Raw genomic sequence first — 16414 nt, 5'->3', positions numbered from 1 at the left:
ATACAGCCACCTTGTTTATAAAATAAGACTGATGTTAATTACAGTGGAGAAACAGTTTTAAAACTGTAAAGATAATTAAGGCATTTCTAGGTAGTCATTGAATAATAAAGCTCATGTAGTAGTTGGAGGGAAAACACCACAACTTTTAAGCCATTCAATATCTTTAGGACCAGATTATTAATTGTCTTTATGAATGTCACTTACCATTTCTTAACCTCCCCATTCCTCTATGAAATGAGTATTTTAAGCCTTCTTGTGGATTTGGAGTGAGAAATGTATGGCTGTATGGATACTTTTGTATAGTTATTTCTTAAATCTTTTATTGATTTGCCCTTTTACCTTACCAAATTCATCCCTGCTCATTTTGTTACATTTCAGGTTTTGCATCATAATTTTATTACCACTTGTAAAGACTTTTTGGCATTATAATTAACCTTAGAACCATTGTACACTTTATATGCCATGAATTTCCCTCTTAAGAATTATATCATGAACGTGTAGGAAGCATCTTTAAAGGTCAGCTATAGCATATTATTGCTCTTCCTGATTTCTTTAATTCAATAGATAAGCCCAAGGCAAAGTGAAAATCTGGTGGCCAATGTTTCACAGTGAAAAAGCAATTTTCTTTGAGTGAGGGAGTATTGTTTTCACCAGAGCTAGAGTCAGAACATTTGATTATTTTCTACTAGTTGGTTGAGTCAATGCGTTGAAGGCAGTTTGTCCTTCATTTAAATTTCAGCATTACAACTTTATATGCTTATGATTATAAGTTACCTAGCTACACTATTTCTCCTTGTTTTTTTTCTTTTTTTTATTAGTTTATCCTACAGTTGTACTCCATTGTAATCAAGGAGATACATATATAAAGTTGCTAGAAAAAGACTGAAAATACGTTTCATCTTGCAAATGTTTTATGAACAGCTGGTTAGTGGTCGAGTGAGTCATGAGTAAAGACTCTTGTGAGATTTCGTGAGAAAAATTCTCTGTGCCCAACTGTGTAGGAAAAGAAGAGTGGGGTGAATAAGTTAGACATTTGCCATCTGTAGTTTGCTACCCTAATCATAGCACACATTTAAGGAATGACTGTCATTGTCACCATTTGTTATAAAAATACAGTGAGCAGGAGACATGGCTCAAGTCATAGAGTGCCCACCTAGCAACCCCAAATAGTAGCAAACAAACTAACAAAAGACACCATGAATGATTACACCAAGTTTCTCTCAGTGATAATGAATAGTACTTAAGTAGGCTAGTTCTGTCATTTTTATATGATTGCCAAGATTCATGATTACAATATTTTATACTATATTTCTCTGATACAATCTTTTTAAAGTTACTTAAGAGCTCTTGCTGAAGAAATTGGCCATTCATGAATTATTTAGCAAATTTATATTCCATTTCAAAATATGTTTTTATTAATAATAATAGATTTTTTGAGATAGAAAAAAAGCAGTATTACTATCTAAAATGACTTTTAGATATAACAACTGCAATGCAATAGAGACTTGAATTTCGTAAGTACTCTCTATTTGGGGTTTTGCACACTGAAGACTATTAACTCTAAAAATTAGTGAATCTTTTTATAAGCTAGAAGTCAAAGCTATTAACTTCTATATTGTCCAGCTGTTAAAATCTGACATAAAATGAGTATGCAAAAAAGCCACAAAGAATTTCAAATTGATTCCAAATCAAATCAAGAATACAAGCTATTTTCCTTCTGGCTTTATAATCCATTTAAGATAATTTTTTTTTTTTTTTTTTGGCCAGTCCTGGGGCTTGGATTCTGGGCCTGAGCACCTTCCCTGGCTTCTTTTTGCTCAAGGCTAGCACTCTGCCACTTGAGCCACAGCGCCACTTCTGGCCATTTTCTGTATATGTGGTGCTGTGGAATCGAACCCAGGGCCTCATGTATATGAGGCAGGCGCTCTTGCCACTAGGCCATATCCCCAGCCCTAAGATAAATTTTTAGCTAATGCCTATTAGGGATTGATTTTAAATGTTCAATTCTGTAGGTTTTCTGTATCTTTCCCCTTATGCAATTCATACCCAGTATTTCTTGTACTGTATAACTACAAAGAAGTGTTTCACTTTTTATAAGAAAAAATTACCATTTGCTATATTTAGAATTACATGATAAATATAGCCCAAAAGGCTATCTGACAAGCTTATTAATTTTAGTGGTATTAAAACCAAGAAAAATATTGCAGAAAATTAAAGATTTAAAAAAAAATCTATAAGTAACTTAACATTTGACAACTCAGAGTTCTTTTGTGTATTCTATTTCAGCCTTTAGTCTTTACTTCAGCATTTTTTGCATCTTTTTCTAAACAAGTGATTTCATCTAACCAATTTCTAAAATGTCAACATGTTTTAAACTTTATGGAAATAAAACCTCAAACATTTCCCAACTGTCATTCTTATGATACTATCCTCCAAGGATTATTGCTAGAAGAGGAAACACAGGCATTTGAACAGATATAAAAATTTGCATATTTGTCTCCATTGTATTTATTTTTACTCAATTGCCAAGCACAGGGCATTTAAAGGTCAGGAGAGTCCTCAACCCAACTCATCAGACATACTTATATTGATAGTATTGTACTTACCAAAAAAGACAATGATTTATTTTTAAGGGGATGATATTTTCCTTTGGAGCAAAGATGAATAACTACTGTGGGGAATACATTTTGGAAAAGCCAGCGATTGTATTTCTAAATGGAACAATATCATGATTCCAGGTATTTAAATTATAGTAGTTTGTTTAGAAAGTAGACATCCAGTCTGGTCTGTTTTTAGAAACTGAACAGAACTTAACTTTTTAGTGCTTATTGAAACTATGCTATTTAACTTAAAAAAATATAAGAAGTCATCTTATAGTTTTTCTATCAAGTCAATGTTCTATCTTCTATTTTAAGGGAGAAGGGAGTGGTTATCAGCAGAAAACTGGTATGCTTTTATGGCCAATAGTTTTTTTTTTCTCCTGCTTGATTGTTAACAACACAAATATGGTAGCTGAAATCTATGTAACTTCAGAGTAATGACTAATGTCTGAAAGGCTCAAGGCTTGCTTTACACATGTTGAAACCTGGCATGCTTGAAAATTGATATGGACTTATTGGATTTCCCAAGTGACACAGGTAAATTTTACTTACTATGGTAACCTATAAAATGCAATTTATTTCTTTTAAAATTTAATTTAATTTAAAAATTAAAATTAAATTTCTGATTAAATCTCTCAGCAATATTTGTACCAGAGACATTTTCAATTCTTTCAATTTATCTTATTTCTTCCACCAGGCTCTCTGACCTTGAGGGAGGATAAGACTGTACATATTTTCCCTTAGCCTCTGTAGAAACTCTCTACTCTACGGAAAAGTGGTTACTTTTCCTGAGAGAAATGACCACTTTCTATATTTGGAAATCTTTGTTCAACATGGCAGAATTCATAGGGAGAATTCATGCCATTATTGTAAAGATAACATAAAATTAGATTGCATGCTGAGACAAGAAGGCAGCGTTTTGTAGATACTTGAATTTTTAAAGGAGTGAATAAGTGTGAGTGAGAAAAAAAACTGATCAGGGAGAGGAACAAACTAACTTATCTTTGGAACTAATGGTCACAAAGGGCCTATTCTATGATTCATGTGCTGTATATGAAAAATCAATGCTGAATTACTTAAAAAATTCTAAACATAAAACATTTCCCTTTCTTTTCCAAACACATTTTTCCACTTATAAAATGAAAATGATAACTTCTTTAGGCATCAAATAAAAACATGAATGAAAGTATTTTTCTCAGTGTCTGAAATTTTCATGGAATCTAAGCACTATGATGATTTTGTTGTAAGTACTGTTGGAAACAAATGAACTATTTCCTTTTGTCTTCATAGCTGATTGTTAACTAATACATTAGAAAGTACAAATAACACACAAACACACACAGGGATTATATGATGTCTTCATAGTGGTTCTTGATTGTGGTTCTACATAGAGCAATATTTAAATGAGGTTAAACAAAATTTTCTCCCCTAACACTTTCCATTTCTTCATGGTGAAAAAGCCCACTCACTTTTCTTCTGACTGTTTGAAATGTTATCTATGTCGTCATCCTACTGTGTTGTAGCAAAAGTTTGACCTTCATAAATTTCTTTCCAGGTGAAGCATACATGCGATTGAGCAAGCTCCCAGAAGCAGAGCATTGGTATATGGAGTCGCTGAGATCCAAGACTGATCACATCCCTGCTCATCTCACCTATGGGAAACTGCTGGCTCTAACAGTGAGTAATGACCTACTTTGCACCTTAGAAATGTCACATGCACTGAGGATCTGTAGGGTCTGAGATTCTGAGTTAACTGTGCTGTCAACTTAGTAATAATGATAATTCACTTAGAACCCTGTTCAAAAAATACAGAAAAATGAATTACTTCATACTTGTAGTTTGATAGTTTAGCCTAGAGATAATATAAGATGTCATGATCATTGTTTGTAACTTAATGGGGAAAAAAGGAGAACTTCAAATATAGGATTACCTAAGACATTGTCCTAATAGCGATATTTGCATCAATGTTAATTTACATCTTAGATCAGTGTTAGCACTGAATTGGCTCTAATTAGAATTAAGTTTGTTTCAAATAATCAACGTACAAATCTCATATTCCTTTTAGCCAATGTCAGTCAGCAGCAATGAAGCACTACCTTGGCCACTCACTGTGTGACCAGAATTCTGGGAGAACATGAAAGTCATGTTAGTGTAAAGCATAAAAATTACTAACTAGCTCAGTGCCAGTGGCTCACACCTGTAATCCTAGCTACTCCAGAGGCTGCAATCTGAGGATCACAGAAGCCAGCCAGGTCAGGAAAGTTGTGAGAATCTTTTTCTCTACTTAACCACCAGAAAACTGGAAGTGGACCTGTAGCTCAAAGTGATAAAGCACTAATCTTGAGCAAAGAAGCTCACAGACAGCAAGAGGCCCTGAGTTCAAATCCTACCACTGCTACCCCCCAATAAATCTAATAAACTTAAAAAAGTTAATAAAAAACTGAAACCTAATTAAAAAAGCTTCATAAACTGTAGCAATTATTTTTCAGTGCTTAGATGAACGAAAAAATTAAGTCCCACTTTGTAAGAGTGAAATAACTGTAAGTCAGAACTGTGAAGGTAAATGTAGGTGGCACTGAGGTTGAGATTTTAATCAAGTGTAAAAAACAGTAGAAAGGTGTTCACCTAATTCATTCTGGATTAGAGGACAAGGCTTTGAGTCAGTGTCAGCTCAGGAGTTAAATTTTTTTTTTCCAGTCCTAGGCCGTGAACTCAGGTCCTGAGCACTGTCCCTGGCTTCTTTTTTGCTCAAGGCTAGCACTCTGCCACTTGAGCCACAGTGCCACTTCTGACCATTTTCTGTATATGTGGTGCTGAGGAATCGAACCCAGGGCCTCCTGTATACGAGGCAAGCACTCTTGCCACTAGGCCATATTCCCAGCCAGGAGTTAGATTCTTTAAAAAACAAGGAAAACATTTGATTTATGTCCTCCAAACAAGGAGGATATAAAGTAAGTTTGCATGCTAGCACATGAAAGCATGAATATTAGCCTGTCTCAGAATGGGATCTGGAAGGAAAATGAATTTAGTCTCTGCTGGGAATATCTCAAACATCTTCCTTTGAAGCTATGGATTTCATTCTTAATCCACATGGTCAGAGAAATTCCTTGCCCCAGAAACTAAGGAAAAAGTAAGTCTATTAAACAATATTGCTGAATATGTTCTTCCAATGACCAAAAATAATCTAGAGGTGACAGAATAAGGCACAAATTAAGGGTGGACAAAGAAACTGTTCATCAGAATAAGCTTTTGTAACTTGGAGTCTTAGTGGTTTACAAAGCCAAAAGATGCATGACCAAGAAATGGAAGTAGACATCCTTATACCTGTAGCAGGTGAGGAAAGCACAGGAGTTATTTCCAAACAATGCCCTTCTTCTTCTTCTTCTTCTTCTTCTTCTTCTTCTTCTTCTTCTTCTTTTTTTTTTTTTGCCAGTCCCAGGCCTTGAACTCAGGGCCTGAGCACTATCCATGGCTTCTTTTTGCTCAAGGCTAGTACTCTGCCACTAGAGCCACCGTGCCACTTCTGGCCATTTTCTGTATATGTGGTGCTGGGGAATTGAACCCAGGGCTTCATGTATACCCTCAAGGCAAACACTCTTGCCACTAGGCCATATCCCCAGCCCAACAATGCCCTTTTTAAGCAGAGGAATCTTGGAGATTTTACCTGAGGATATTATGCATATTCATGTAGAAGAACAATATAGGGGCAGGCAGATTCTGAGCATGCTCAGTTAAAAAGTACACACCTGAGCATGTCTAATTTAATGTCACAATTCAGAAAGAAAAGTTGGCAGACACATTTTAGAGCATGCTTAGCTTGTGTAATAAAGATGGTAGACAGGACTATCTTTGAGAATGCTCAGCTTTTGTCATAAAGTTTTAGCTGTTTGGAAAACAAAAACAAACCAAACTGGAGAAACTGGGAGAGTGTAAGGGAAAGGGTGACATTGTTCGAAAACAAATGTACTCTTTACCTGACTTACGTAACTGTAACCACTATGTACATCTCCTTTATAATAACAATTTAAAAATCTTAAAAAAAAACAGGAAAGGACAGTTAAATGTGAATTAATAGAGGAGTTTGCTCTTAACATACCTAATTGACTTAGTGACTAACAAATTCATGAAAGACATAAAACATCAAGGAAGAACTGCCACACCAGAGCAATCATCCTGATAAGGATATCAGTGGAATAAATTTTTAAATAAATTTGATGGAAGTATTATAACAAATTTCTCAGAGCATAGGAACCCACAGTATAACGCAGTGTCATTGGGAATGCATAACAAGAAAACATTCAACTTATTCAAAGAAATGGAATGAGGTTGGCATATAACAGAGAGAGTAAAAGAGTGTAAAATGGGGAGGATATTTATCACCTATGAATTCAGAAGTGAAGAATTTTACCCCCATGCACAAAAATGCCAGGAAGGAGACACCTGCACGAAGGTGGAGGCAGGGAGGGAAGAAACTTACAATGTAAAGTGAGGAATAGGTACAGTCCTGGCATCAAGAATGTTGGTGGGAATGTAAACAGGTTCAGCCACACTGGCAAGTGGTATGGAGATTTCTCAGAAGGCTAAACATAGAGCTCCCCTATGACCCAGCAGCCCCACTTTTGGGCATCTACCCAAAAGACCACAAACAAGAACACACTAAAGCCACCAGCACAACAATGTTCATCGCAGCACAATTTGTCATAGCTAGATTATGGAATCAACCCAGATGCCCCTCAGTAGCTGAATGGATCAGGAAAATGTGGTACATATACACAATGGAATTTTATGCCTCTATCAGAAAGAATGACATTGCCCCATTCGTAAGAAAATGGAAGGACTTGGGAAAAATTATACTAAGTGAAGTGAGCCAGACCCAAAGAAACATGGACTCTATGGTCTCCTTCATAGGGAATAATTAGCACAGGTTTAGGCAAGTCACAGCAGAGGTTCACAAGTGCCCAATAGCTATACCCTTATGAACACGTAAGATGATGCTTGGTGAAATGAACTCCATGTTATGGAAACGACGTGCTATGTGTAACCGTAGCTTCTATTATTGATGATCTTCTTGTCTCCCCTTCCTGTGGTGTACCTGCACTATCTCTGTATCTTATCTGAGTAGTTTGGAAACCGGGTATGCTGGTATTAGAACTATGAAACTGAAAGGGAATACCAAAATCGAGAGACACAGGGTAAAAAAGACAAACGACTACAAAAGCAATACTTGCACAACTGTTTGGTGTAAATGAACTGAACAACTCATGGGTGGCAGGGGGGGGCGGGGGAAGGAAAAGGGGGAGTGGGGAGGGGGGAATGAGTGCTATGCTCTTAGCTCTCTAGAGCTGTAAAGATCCAGCTTTGGATATTGTGTTATTGGAACAACAACAACAAAAAACCCACTAAGATGGGGAGTGAAAAGAGGACTGAATGAAATATTTTCATGGAGTGCTCAGATTTCTAACACTTGCCCGATCTATGCAGAAGATCACCAACAAAGGTTTATTTCTTCCTTCCAGCATACTCTTTTCACTACTCTCTTACTCCCCATTGAATGATTGAATTCAATTCAGGAGTGATGGCTCAGAGGTATTAACCCAGCTACCAGGAAGTCAGAAGCAAGAGAGATTCAATCACAAGGTTGAGGCCGGCTCAGACAAAGGTAGCAAGACCTTTTTTCAAAAACAAAATACAAAGGACTGAGGATGTGGCTGAAGTGGTAGATCCCCAGTGTTGCAAATGAATAAATAAATGGACTAATGCAAGAAAGAAAAGAGGGAAAGAAGAAAGGAAAGAGGGAAGGAGGGAGGTCAGAAAGTACTAATGGAAGAAGTGAATATATTTCAGTTAGGAAGTCCATCTATACATTAGGATCTGATTTCATCTTCTTTCAACTCACTATTAGTATAAGTGGACAATATAGCATTGTTATTCATAGTTAAAAAGCTTGAAATGTAAACCGTAGGAACTGAAATCGGTTATTAGAAGAAGGAAGCCTGAAAGATGATTAAAGCAATAATTATCTTTAGAGATAGTAGAGTAGCATTTCAAGAAGCAGAGTGTCATGAAAAAAATACATAAGCACTAAAAGTTAAATTTATAATTCAAGCCAGGAATGGATGGTTCATCTCTGTGATTATAACTACTCAGGAGGCTGTGGTCTGGGGATTATGGATTGAAGCTAGCCCTGGTAAGAAAGTCTGTGAGACTATTATCTCCAATTAAACACCAAAAAGCTGGAAGTGGAGTCACAGTTCCATTGGTAGAGTGCCACCCTTGAGGAGCCACCACTAGGCCCTGAATTTAAGCCCCAGGACTAGCATGAAAAACAAACAAAAGCAAAAAGGATTAAGAAATAAAAATAGGATAACAAACAATTTTCACTGAAATGATGGAGAAAGATAAATCTTCTCATTCATAAACACAAATTTAAGGAAATAAAAAGTATGATAAAAGAAATTGTGAAAAATAAAAAGAAAACAATATGGGAATCCCACATTTAACAGTGGTGGAGAAAGAAGAAACTCAGAACTAAAGCATACAAGTTACTTTTGTACACCATTTACAGGTTTCATAAAATACTTTCTTTAATCATTTAGAAGTGTTTTTACCTGTGAAAACCTAGTCCATAAGCCAATGGAATGGCGGTTCACACAGTTTTATGTAAGAATAGAATTCATAGATTTCTTGTTCCAGTTACTATTTGAGAATTTCCTGTGAAAATCAAATGGAAAAGTTTAAAATTAGATCATTAAATGACCCTTTACACAAAACAATTATAAATGTTCATTCTGCCTCACTGGAAAAAAAATGGAGAAAAGAGAGGTTAGATGTGCCTAATTTTGCATATGCTTAGACCATGACAATGTGTATAAAAACCATGTATCTTTTTTTTTCTTTTGCATTTTTCAAGTCTGGGTATTTTAAGAATCTTGAACCAAATATAAGATTTTTAAAGATTCTTTATTCCTTGTAGAAGGCTTTCCTTTTTTCCTTAACAAGATTTAGACGTTTTGCTATACAGAAACATATGGTAAGGGAAGAAAGACTTGGGCCTTATAATCCAACTTTTTTTTTTTTTTTTTTTTTTTTTGGCCAGTACTGGGCCTTGGACTCAGGGCCTGAGCACTGTCCCTGGCTTCTTCCCGCTCAAGGCTAGCGCTCTGCCACTTGAGCCACAGCGCCGCTTCTGGCCGTTTTCTGTATATGTGGTGCTGGGGAATCGAACCTAGGGCCTCGTGTATCCGAGGCAGGCACTCTTGCCACTAGGCTATATCCCCAGCCCTATAATCCAACTTTTTAATTTTCCCCCCATCTAAGAATTTTATAGTTTCCAACTTGCTGATTTGATGAAATACAAACTCTATTATGGAATAGCTTAATTCACAGTGCCAAAACACCACAGTCATCATCAACAGTTTCATCCTAAATGAGAAGATTTGGCAAATTTCTGACCCCACAGGATTGCCTCTGTCTACTTGTGGGTTTCTTGGCCTGGTGACATTCCACTGACTTAACATGGGATTGACAAGGTGGGAAATGTCACACATTTCAATTTGTAAATGTTTTAAACATATTATAAAATAAAGTGGCATTGTAGGCCTTTTGTCAAAATTGGTCAGAGGAACATTTAAAAAGCTATGTAACACATAAAACTGACTTGTAATTATATTAGATTTAGATAGTAGCCTACTATTTACACAGTATTCCATTTAAAATATATTTACTTTATTGTTATTATAGAGGTGATGAGAAGTATTCCAATGGAATTTTTTTCTTACAAGTATTGCTTTAAGAATTTGTATATTATTTATAATACTTAAAGGATGTGTTTCCCAGAATGCTTTGGCATGTTCTGTAGAGCATATCCATCTTTATTCCTCTGCCAAAAATGTCCTCCTTTCTCTGCTTCTTGAAATTTTATTTCCTTTGTGAAGTCTTGCCTGGCTCTCTTAGGAAGTCATTTTTTTCTCTTTGAACTTCCGGAGTTCTGTTGTCAATATCCCTATAATAGTTCATCTAAATTGAATGACACATTTTAGTATTCTAATCTGTATGTTTGAGCTGATTTGAGATTGTTAAAAGTAAGTTAATATGCCCGCTTCCACTCATTTTTATAACATATTTTTACATTGCCTTTATTATTATTATTATTGATGATGATGAATAAATGCATTATTGTGAGGTTTGATAGATTATGGACAAATAATTTTAGTGTTAGGCTATGTGTACCTTTTAAAATTTCCAGGGCACCTTGGGGTCACTAGAAGGCTCTGTGTTTAACTATAGCTGGGCCCAAGTGACACCTTTCTAAAATATATAGAATGTTCATACCAATGCAACATCCAATTAAAATACAAAACACAAGCTGAGTTTGAATTGCTCTGCTTAAAATTGTGATTTATTTCTTGTTTGAACTTTCTTACCTAGGGCTAATGTCATGAATTTAAAACTGGGCAAGCATTAAAGAAAGGAAGGAATAACATTTCATTTATTACATTTCACATGATTTTCTAGCTGTTTTTAAGGCTATATAGGTTCCATAGTTGGCTGAACATGCTTGATTCAAAATTTTGTCTTTTTGACCTGTTCACTTTGCAGTTTTTCTAAGCTAGTAAAATTAATGTCGATTTAAATGCAGTAAAAACGACTTTGGCTGTTAGCTTATTTTCCAGATTTAGGTTAGTAGGAGAGAAGGAAAGATATTGGAGACTTTGACAGTAATATTTGCTACAGAAAACCTTTATTTTGGCTACTGCTTGGATGTACAAAGCCAGACTTCTGTGTCTAGCCAAAGTTAATTGGACTACATAAAACCCCAGTTGTAAAAGTACTTGAGGTTTCACTGAAAATCCTAACCCAAGCTAAAATGGTGTCAGTGCAGTCTATCTAGAAGTTTCCATAGGTCTTTTCTAATTATTATTACTATTTAGATATCAGATTTTTTTCTTTCTTTGTTGTTTTGTTGTCTTCTGATCCACATTCTTTCCATTTTCTATGCTGACCAGCATTTAAGCTTTGCTGTCCTACCTGCACAGCAATGTGTAGACTGGACAGAGAGAGAAGAGAAAAAGGTTCTTTCCTGTAATTGAGATTTATGATTATTTATGCGTATGTCGGATTCAAGTTGCAAAACTAATTCTATGAAAAAGTAAGACATACCAGACATTGGTGGCTCATGCATTTAGTCCTAGCTCTTCAGGAGACTGGGATTTGAGATTAATGGTTCAAAGCCAGTCAGAACAGGAAAGTCATGAAACTCTTACTCCCATTCACTTAACCACCAAAAAAGCTGAAAGTGGAGCTGTGGTTCATGTGGCAGAGTATAAGCCTTTAGCAATAAACCTCAGCAGCCAGGTCCTAAGTTCAAGTCCCAAGACTGCACACACTCACACATAAAATTCAGACATTATAACATGTTTTGTGGTTTTGAACTATTATATGAAACAGAGTAGGATATTTACTTTAGTGTCACATTCGGTATAATATTTTATATTATATTTTTTATATTTTATGCCTTATGTAAACTTTATAACTTTATGTCTGGAGAAATAGAGATATCATGTATTATGTCTTCTCTAAAACATAATCTGAGTTTATTTTCATAGTTCAAACTTTGCATTTGGTTACTACTATCAAGAGTTTAATTACTTATTGCCACTAGGGAACATAGGAGCACAAATAGCCAAAATGCCCCAGTTTTTTTTGGGGGGGGCGTTGTATATCAGGTAATAAAAATACATCTTAGAGGTTTTTCTTTTGCTGGATAGCAAGAACAATTAAAATACTCAAATTCATTGACATTCAAACCCAAGGAAATCATTTCCAGTTGTTTTAGCTTTTTATTTATGGAGAATAAGATCATGTGCTTTTAAAATAATTTCCATTTTGTTGCTACTTTGTTTCTTTAGCTTTTGTATTTGGTCTGTATTTGTTCTGTGCCTTCAAACCCAGCCTCAGTAATTTGTTTCTTTTAGCTATTCACCTAAAACTTTAGTGAAAATGCATGTGGTTCTTTGTTCTCCTCTGTGATATAAAGTCAGAGATAATCAACTTCCAAGAAATCAGGAAGGTAGTACCAGCAAGAACAGTCCTTTGAAAGAAAAAAACCTGGTGATTTCCCCTAGGATTTGGAGGCACTCTAAAAATAGCAATATATCTAATTGACACCAAAACAAAACCAACTTGAACTACAAGCTGATAAATTTGTAATGTAATTGAGGTTGTTTGTAATCTTAAGAATAGAGCAGATGATTGTTTTACAATTAGTAGACTTCAGCCATAAATTTGAAAGAAGGAATTTTTAAATATACAAGCAGATAGAAATGTTTTGTTTTTAATTCTTAAGATAAAAATAGCATTTGGTGATTGCAGTTTTTAGAATCTTTTTTCTGATATAACTGTAGTAAATGCCAGAACTTCCATAGAATAATACATCAGAGGAATCATTAGGACTTGAAATATTTTTCCCAATAACTGACTTGTTCTCACCCTCCACATTTAGCAGTTTGCATCATTTTTGAAGTAAATTTATGTCGTGAATTTATTTCTATTGAAACTCTATCAAGCTGGGAAAAAACCATAAATACTATAACAGATCTCCATATACTTCGAATTCAGATAAAACAAAGACTAAATTTTTGGAGCAATTATGTCAGATTGGTCACGCAATTAATCTTTTATAAAGTCTTTGTCATAGAATAGTTTAACAGTACAGGATGTTCCTGAAGTTAAGGGAGTGACTCTTTGTCACATATCTTGATACCCTATCACGAATAGCATATTTAGTTAGGTTCATTTGTCACAATTAATGAGCCAGTACTGATGATATATCATTGTTAACTAAAGCTTGTATTCAGATTTCTTTAGGAAGTATGGAGTCTCTAGTTCTGTCTTTCCAAAATTATCTTGGGTATTCCTATACTATATGAAGCTTGGATATTTAAAATTTTCTCTTTCTGTTTGATTTTTGTTTTTGATTTAAGCAATCATTGGGATTTTGATAGGGACAGGAATCAGTCTGCCATTTGCTTTGGTGTGAATATTTTCACTAATTCCTTTATAGTCATGAATACAGGATGAATTCCATTTATTGATATCTTTTTTAATTTGTCTCACTGAAGTTTTATAGTTTTCAATATTCAAGTTTTCACTTCCTTAGCCAGACTTATTTTCAATTATTTTATTCTTTTTGATATTTTTGTAAATGGAATTGTTTTCTTGTTTTGTTTTGGATTATGTATTTTGAGACACTGAGCTTTCTATGTTAACTTTGTATTGAATATCTTTGGTAAATTTGTTTATTGTAACAGATTTTATTTCTGAAGTTTCAAAGGGGCTCTAGATATAAGTTTATGTCATCAGTGAAGACAAATTATTCTATATCTTCCTTTTCTTTTAAAATTTGGATGGCTTTTTCTCTGTCTAAGTTTTCAGTGTTGAATATAAGTGATGAGAAAGGACTTCTTTGTCTTGTTCCTGATATCAAAGGAACAGCTTTCAGCTGTTTGCTCTGTGTGTGTGTGTGTGTGTGTGTGTGTGTGTGTGTGTGTGTGTATGTGACTTTAACTGTGCTGGATGATTTACATCTGTTTCGTGTCTTTTTAATGAAATGAATGGTATTTGATTTTTCTCCAATAGTTATTTTGTGTCATTTGAGATAGCCAAATGAGTTTGTTATTGTAGTTGTTTGAGACAATGTCTTTCTGTGAACTCCAAACAGGCATGCAAACTTGAAATTCTCCTGCCTCTGCCTCTGTCTCTCTACTGTTGAGATTCCAGGCATAAACCACTATATCAAGTTCCAGTGATGCTTGTCCTTTATTGTGTTAATGTATTATGTTGGCTGAGTCCTGCTGGTTTCAAACTAATTTCTCTCAGGTCTTTCTTGTCTTTCTAAAATCACGTCAGATGATTCTAAGGAAATCACTGATTATTACTTTATCCAGGTTTTTTTTTTCTTATAAGAACAGAAGTGATGGGATTTCTGTGACCAGCTTCAGATTTTTTTTAGAACACTTGAGAACTGATCTCCTGCTTGAGATTCTTTCAGACTCACATACAGCATTCACTCTAGATTGAAAGATGCGACATCCCAGCTGCCAACCCTGTTTCCGCAGATGCATTGCTATTTCTATCTGCTATTTCTTTATCTTGATCTATGTCTACATTTGTGTCTGAGTAAATTCAGAGTCAGGAATATCCATGGATTCTGTCATAAGTGTTTCTTTTCCTGTGGAACACAGCATTATATATTGTATGTCATAAATGCTCAGTAGATATTTTCTTGGTATTTAAAAAACATGAAAACAACCAGGTGCTGTTTTCTGTTACTCCTGTAATTCTAGCTACTCAAGAGAATGAGATCTGAGGATTGTAGTTCAAAGTCAGCCTGGACAGGAAAATCCATAGACCTCTTATCTTCAATTAACTACCAAAAAGCCAGAAGTAGAGCTGTGATTCAGTTGGTAGAGTGCTAGCCCTGAGCAAAAATGGTCAGGGACAGTACCCACACCATGAGTTCAATTCCTAGGACTGTGACAAAACAAATAAAAGTATAAAAAACAAATACTTAAAAATATATGTTTGATTACAGGGCCTATCTCCTTTCTAGATGAGGATGTATAAATCTGTTTGAAGACTGGCTTTAGATTGTTTGGCTTGTTCCTTGTTTAGCAGCTCTTAGATCTTTGGCATTGTTCTTAATCTCTTTCTACTATCTCCTCTTTGTCTCTCTCTCTCTCTCTCTCTCTCTCTCTCTCTCTCTCTCTCTTTGTATATAAAAAGCACTTTGTTTTTGAGAGAGGATTAGGAGTTAAATTAGTCCATGACTTCCACAAAGCATTTTGAACACGGCCTGGTAGCCTGTTGTAAGGCTCAGTAACTCTTAGTAGTCAGACAATATTATGGTTGTGTGACATGGTGTGTTATCACTTGGCCATAACATTCCTTGATCAGCTTTATGACCCAGCATTCTCTGCAATACTAAATTACTGATTACTCTTGAAGCATTCATTCATTCATTCATTCATTCTTTGTCTTTTACAAACACACTGATTTGGCTGTCTTGGTTTGACATGGCTTTTTATTTGTCTCTACATTTAGTAATGTCCTACCATCCATGCAGCTTCATCTCAATAACTACCTTATCCAGTAATAATTATTCATTCTTCCACTCATAAGGTTACCACTCATTCTCAGAGTTCTTATTGCATCTGAATTACTTAGGTTACAGCTGAGACCTATCTAATATTGTTTGTCTTATTTTAAAGAATAGAAGTTAGTAGCTTGTTTGTCCATAGCTGCACTACTATGGTGTTTAGCAAAACGTTGTTTAATAAATACTTGTGAGATGAATGTAGATGAAATGATCTGATGCTGAGATTTTCCCAGTTCAGATATGAACACAAATAATCAGGCTATTGCACTGACATATCACTGCCCACTGAGGTGATTCTCTGTAACCTGTGACCTCTAGAAGTGGTACATCACCCTTCAGTATTGCTAGCTATTTCTAATTTGCCCAGGAAACAGAAAGCTGATGTAGGTATCAGGTTGGTCTTGCTCAATTATTTAGATACTGAGGAGAATTGGGTTTTAGTAAATATACCAAGAAATACTTGATCAATAAGACAGTCTTGCCTGCATCCTTCTATTATAGAACAAGAGACAACAAAATGTTTCAAATCCATTTTCTCAGGTGATGGTGCTACAAATAGGCTATATTTAATACATCCAAAGTAATCATACATGTGTATGACTCTTGTTTTAGTAATGATTTTAGATATAAAAGGTTTAGTCTAGAAAAAAATATTATT

At 35.1% G+C, this 16414-nt stretch overlaps 1 protein-coding gene across 2 annotated transcripts in view; it reads left to right on the top strand.

Moving 5' to 3' along the window:
• Tmtc2 (transmembrane O-mannosyltransferase targeting cadherins 2) overlaps positions 1-16414 on the top strand; it is a 336895-nt gene that overhangs the window by 223462 nt on the left and 97019 nt on the right. For both annotated transcript variants that reach the window (XM_048358667.1, XM_048358672.1), the window contains exon 8: positions 4156-4277. In XM_048358667.1, coding sequence (XP_048214624.1) covers positions 4156-4277 — 122 coding nt within the window. The remainder of the gene's footprint in view (positions 1-4155; positions 4278-16414) is intronic.

Source organism: Perognathus longimembris, chromosome 1 (genome assembly GCF_023159225.1).
Source record: "Perognathus longimembris pacificus isolate PPM17 chromosome 1, ASM2315922v1, whole genome shotgun sequence".
In the NCBI taxonomy this organism is placed as follows: Eukaryota; Metazoa; Chordata; class Mammalia; order Rodentia; family Heteromyidae; genus Perognathus; species Perognathus longimembris.
The sequence above is the reverse complement of the archived record's forward strand: the minus strand, read 5'-3'. Positions and strand labels throughout refer to the sequence as shown.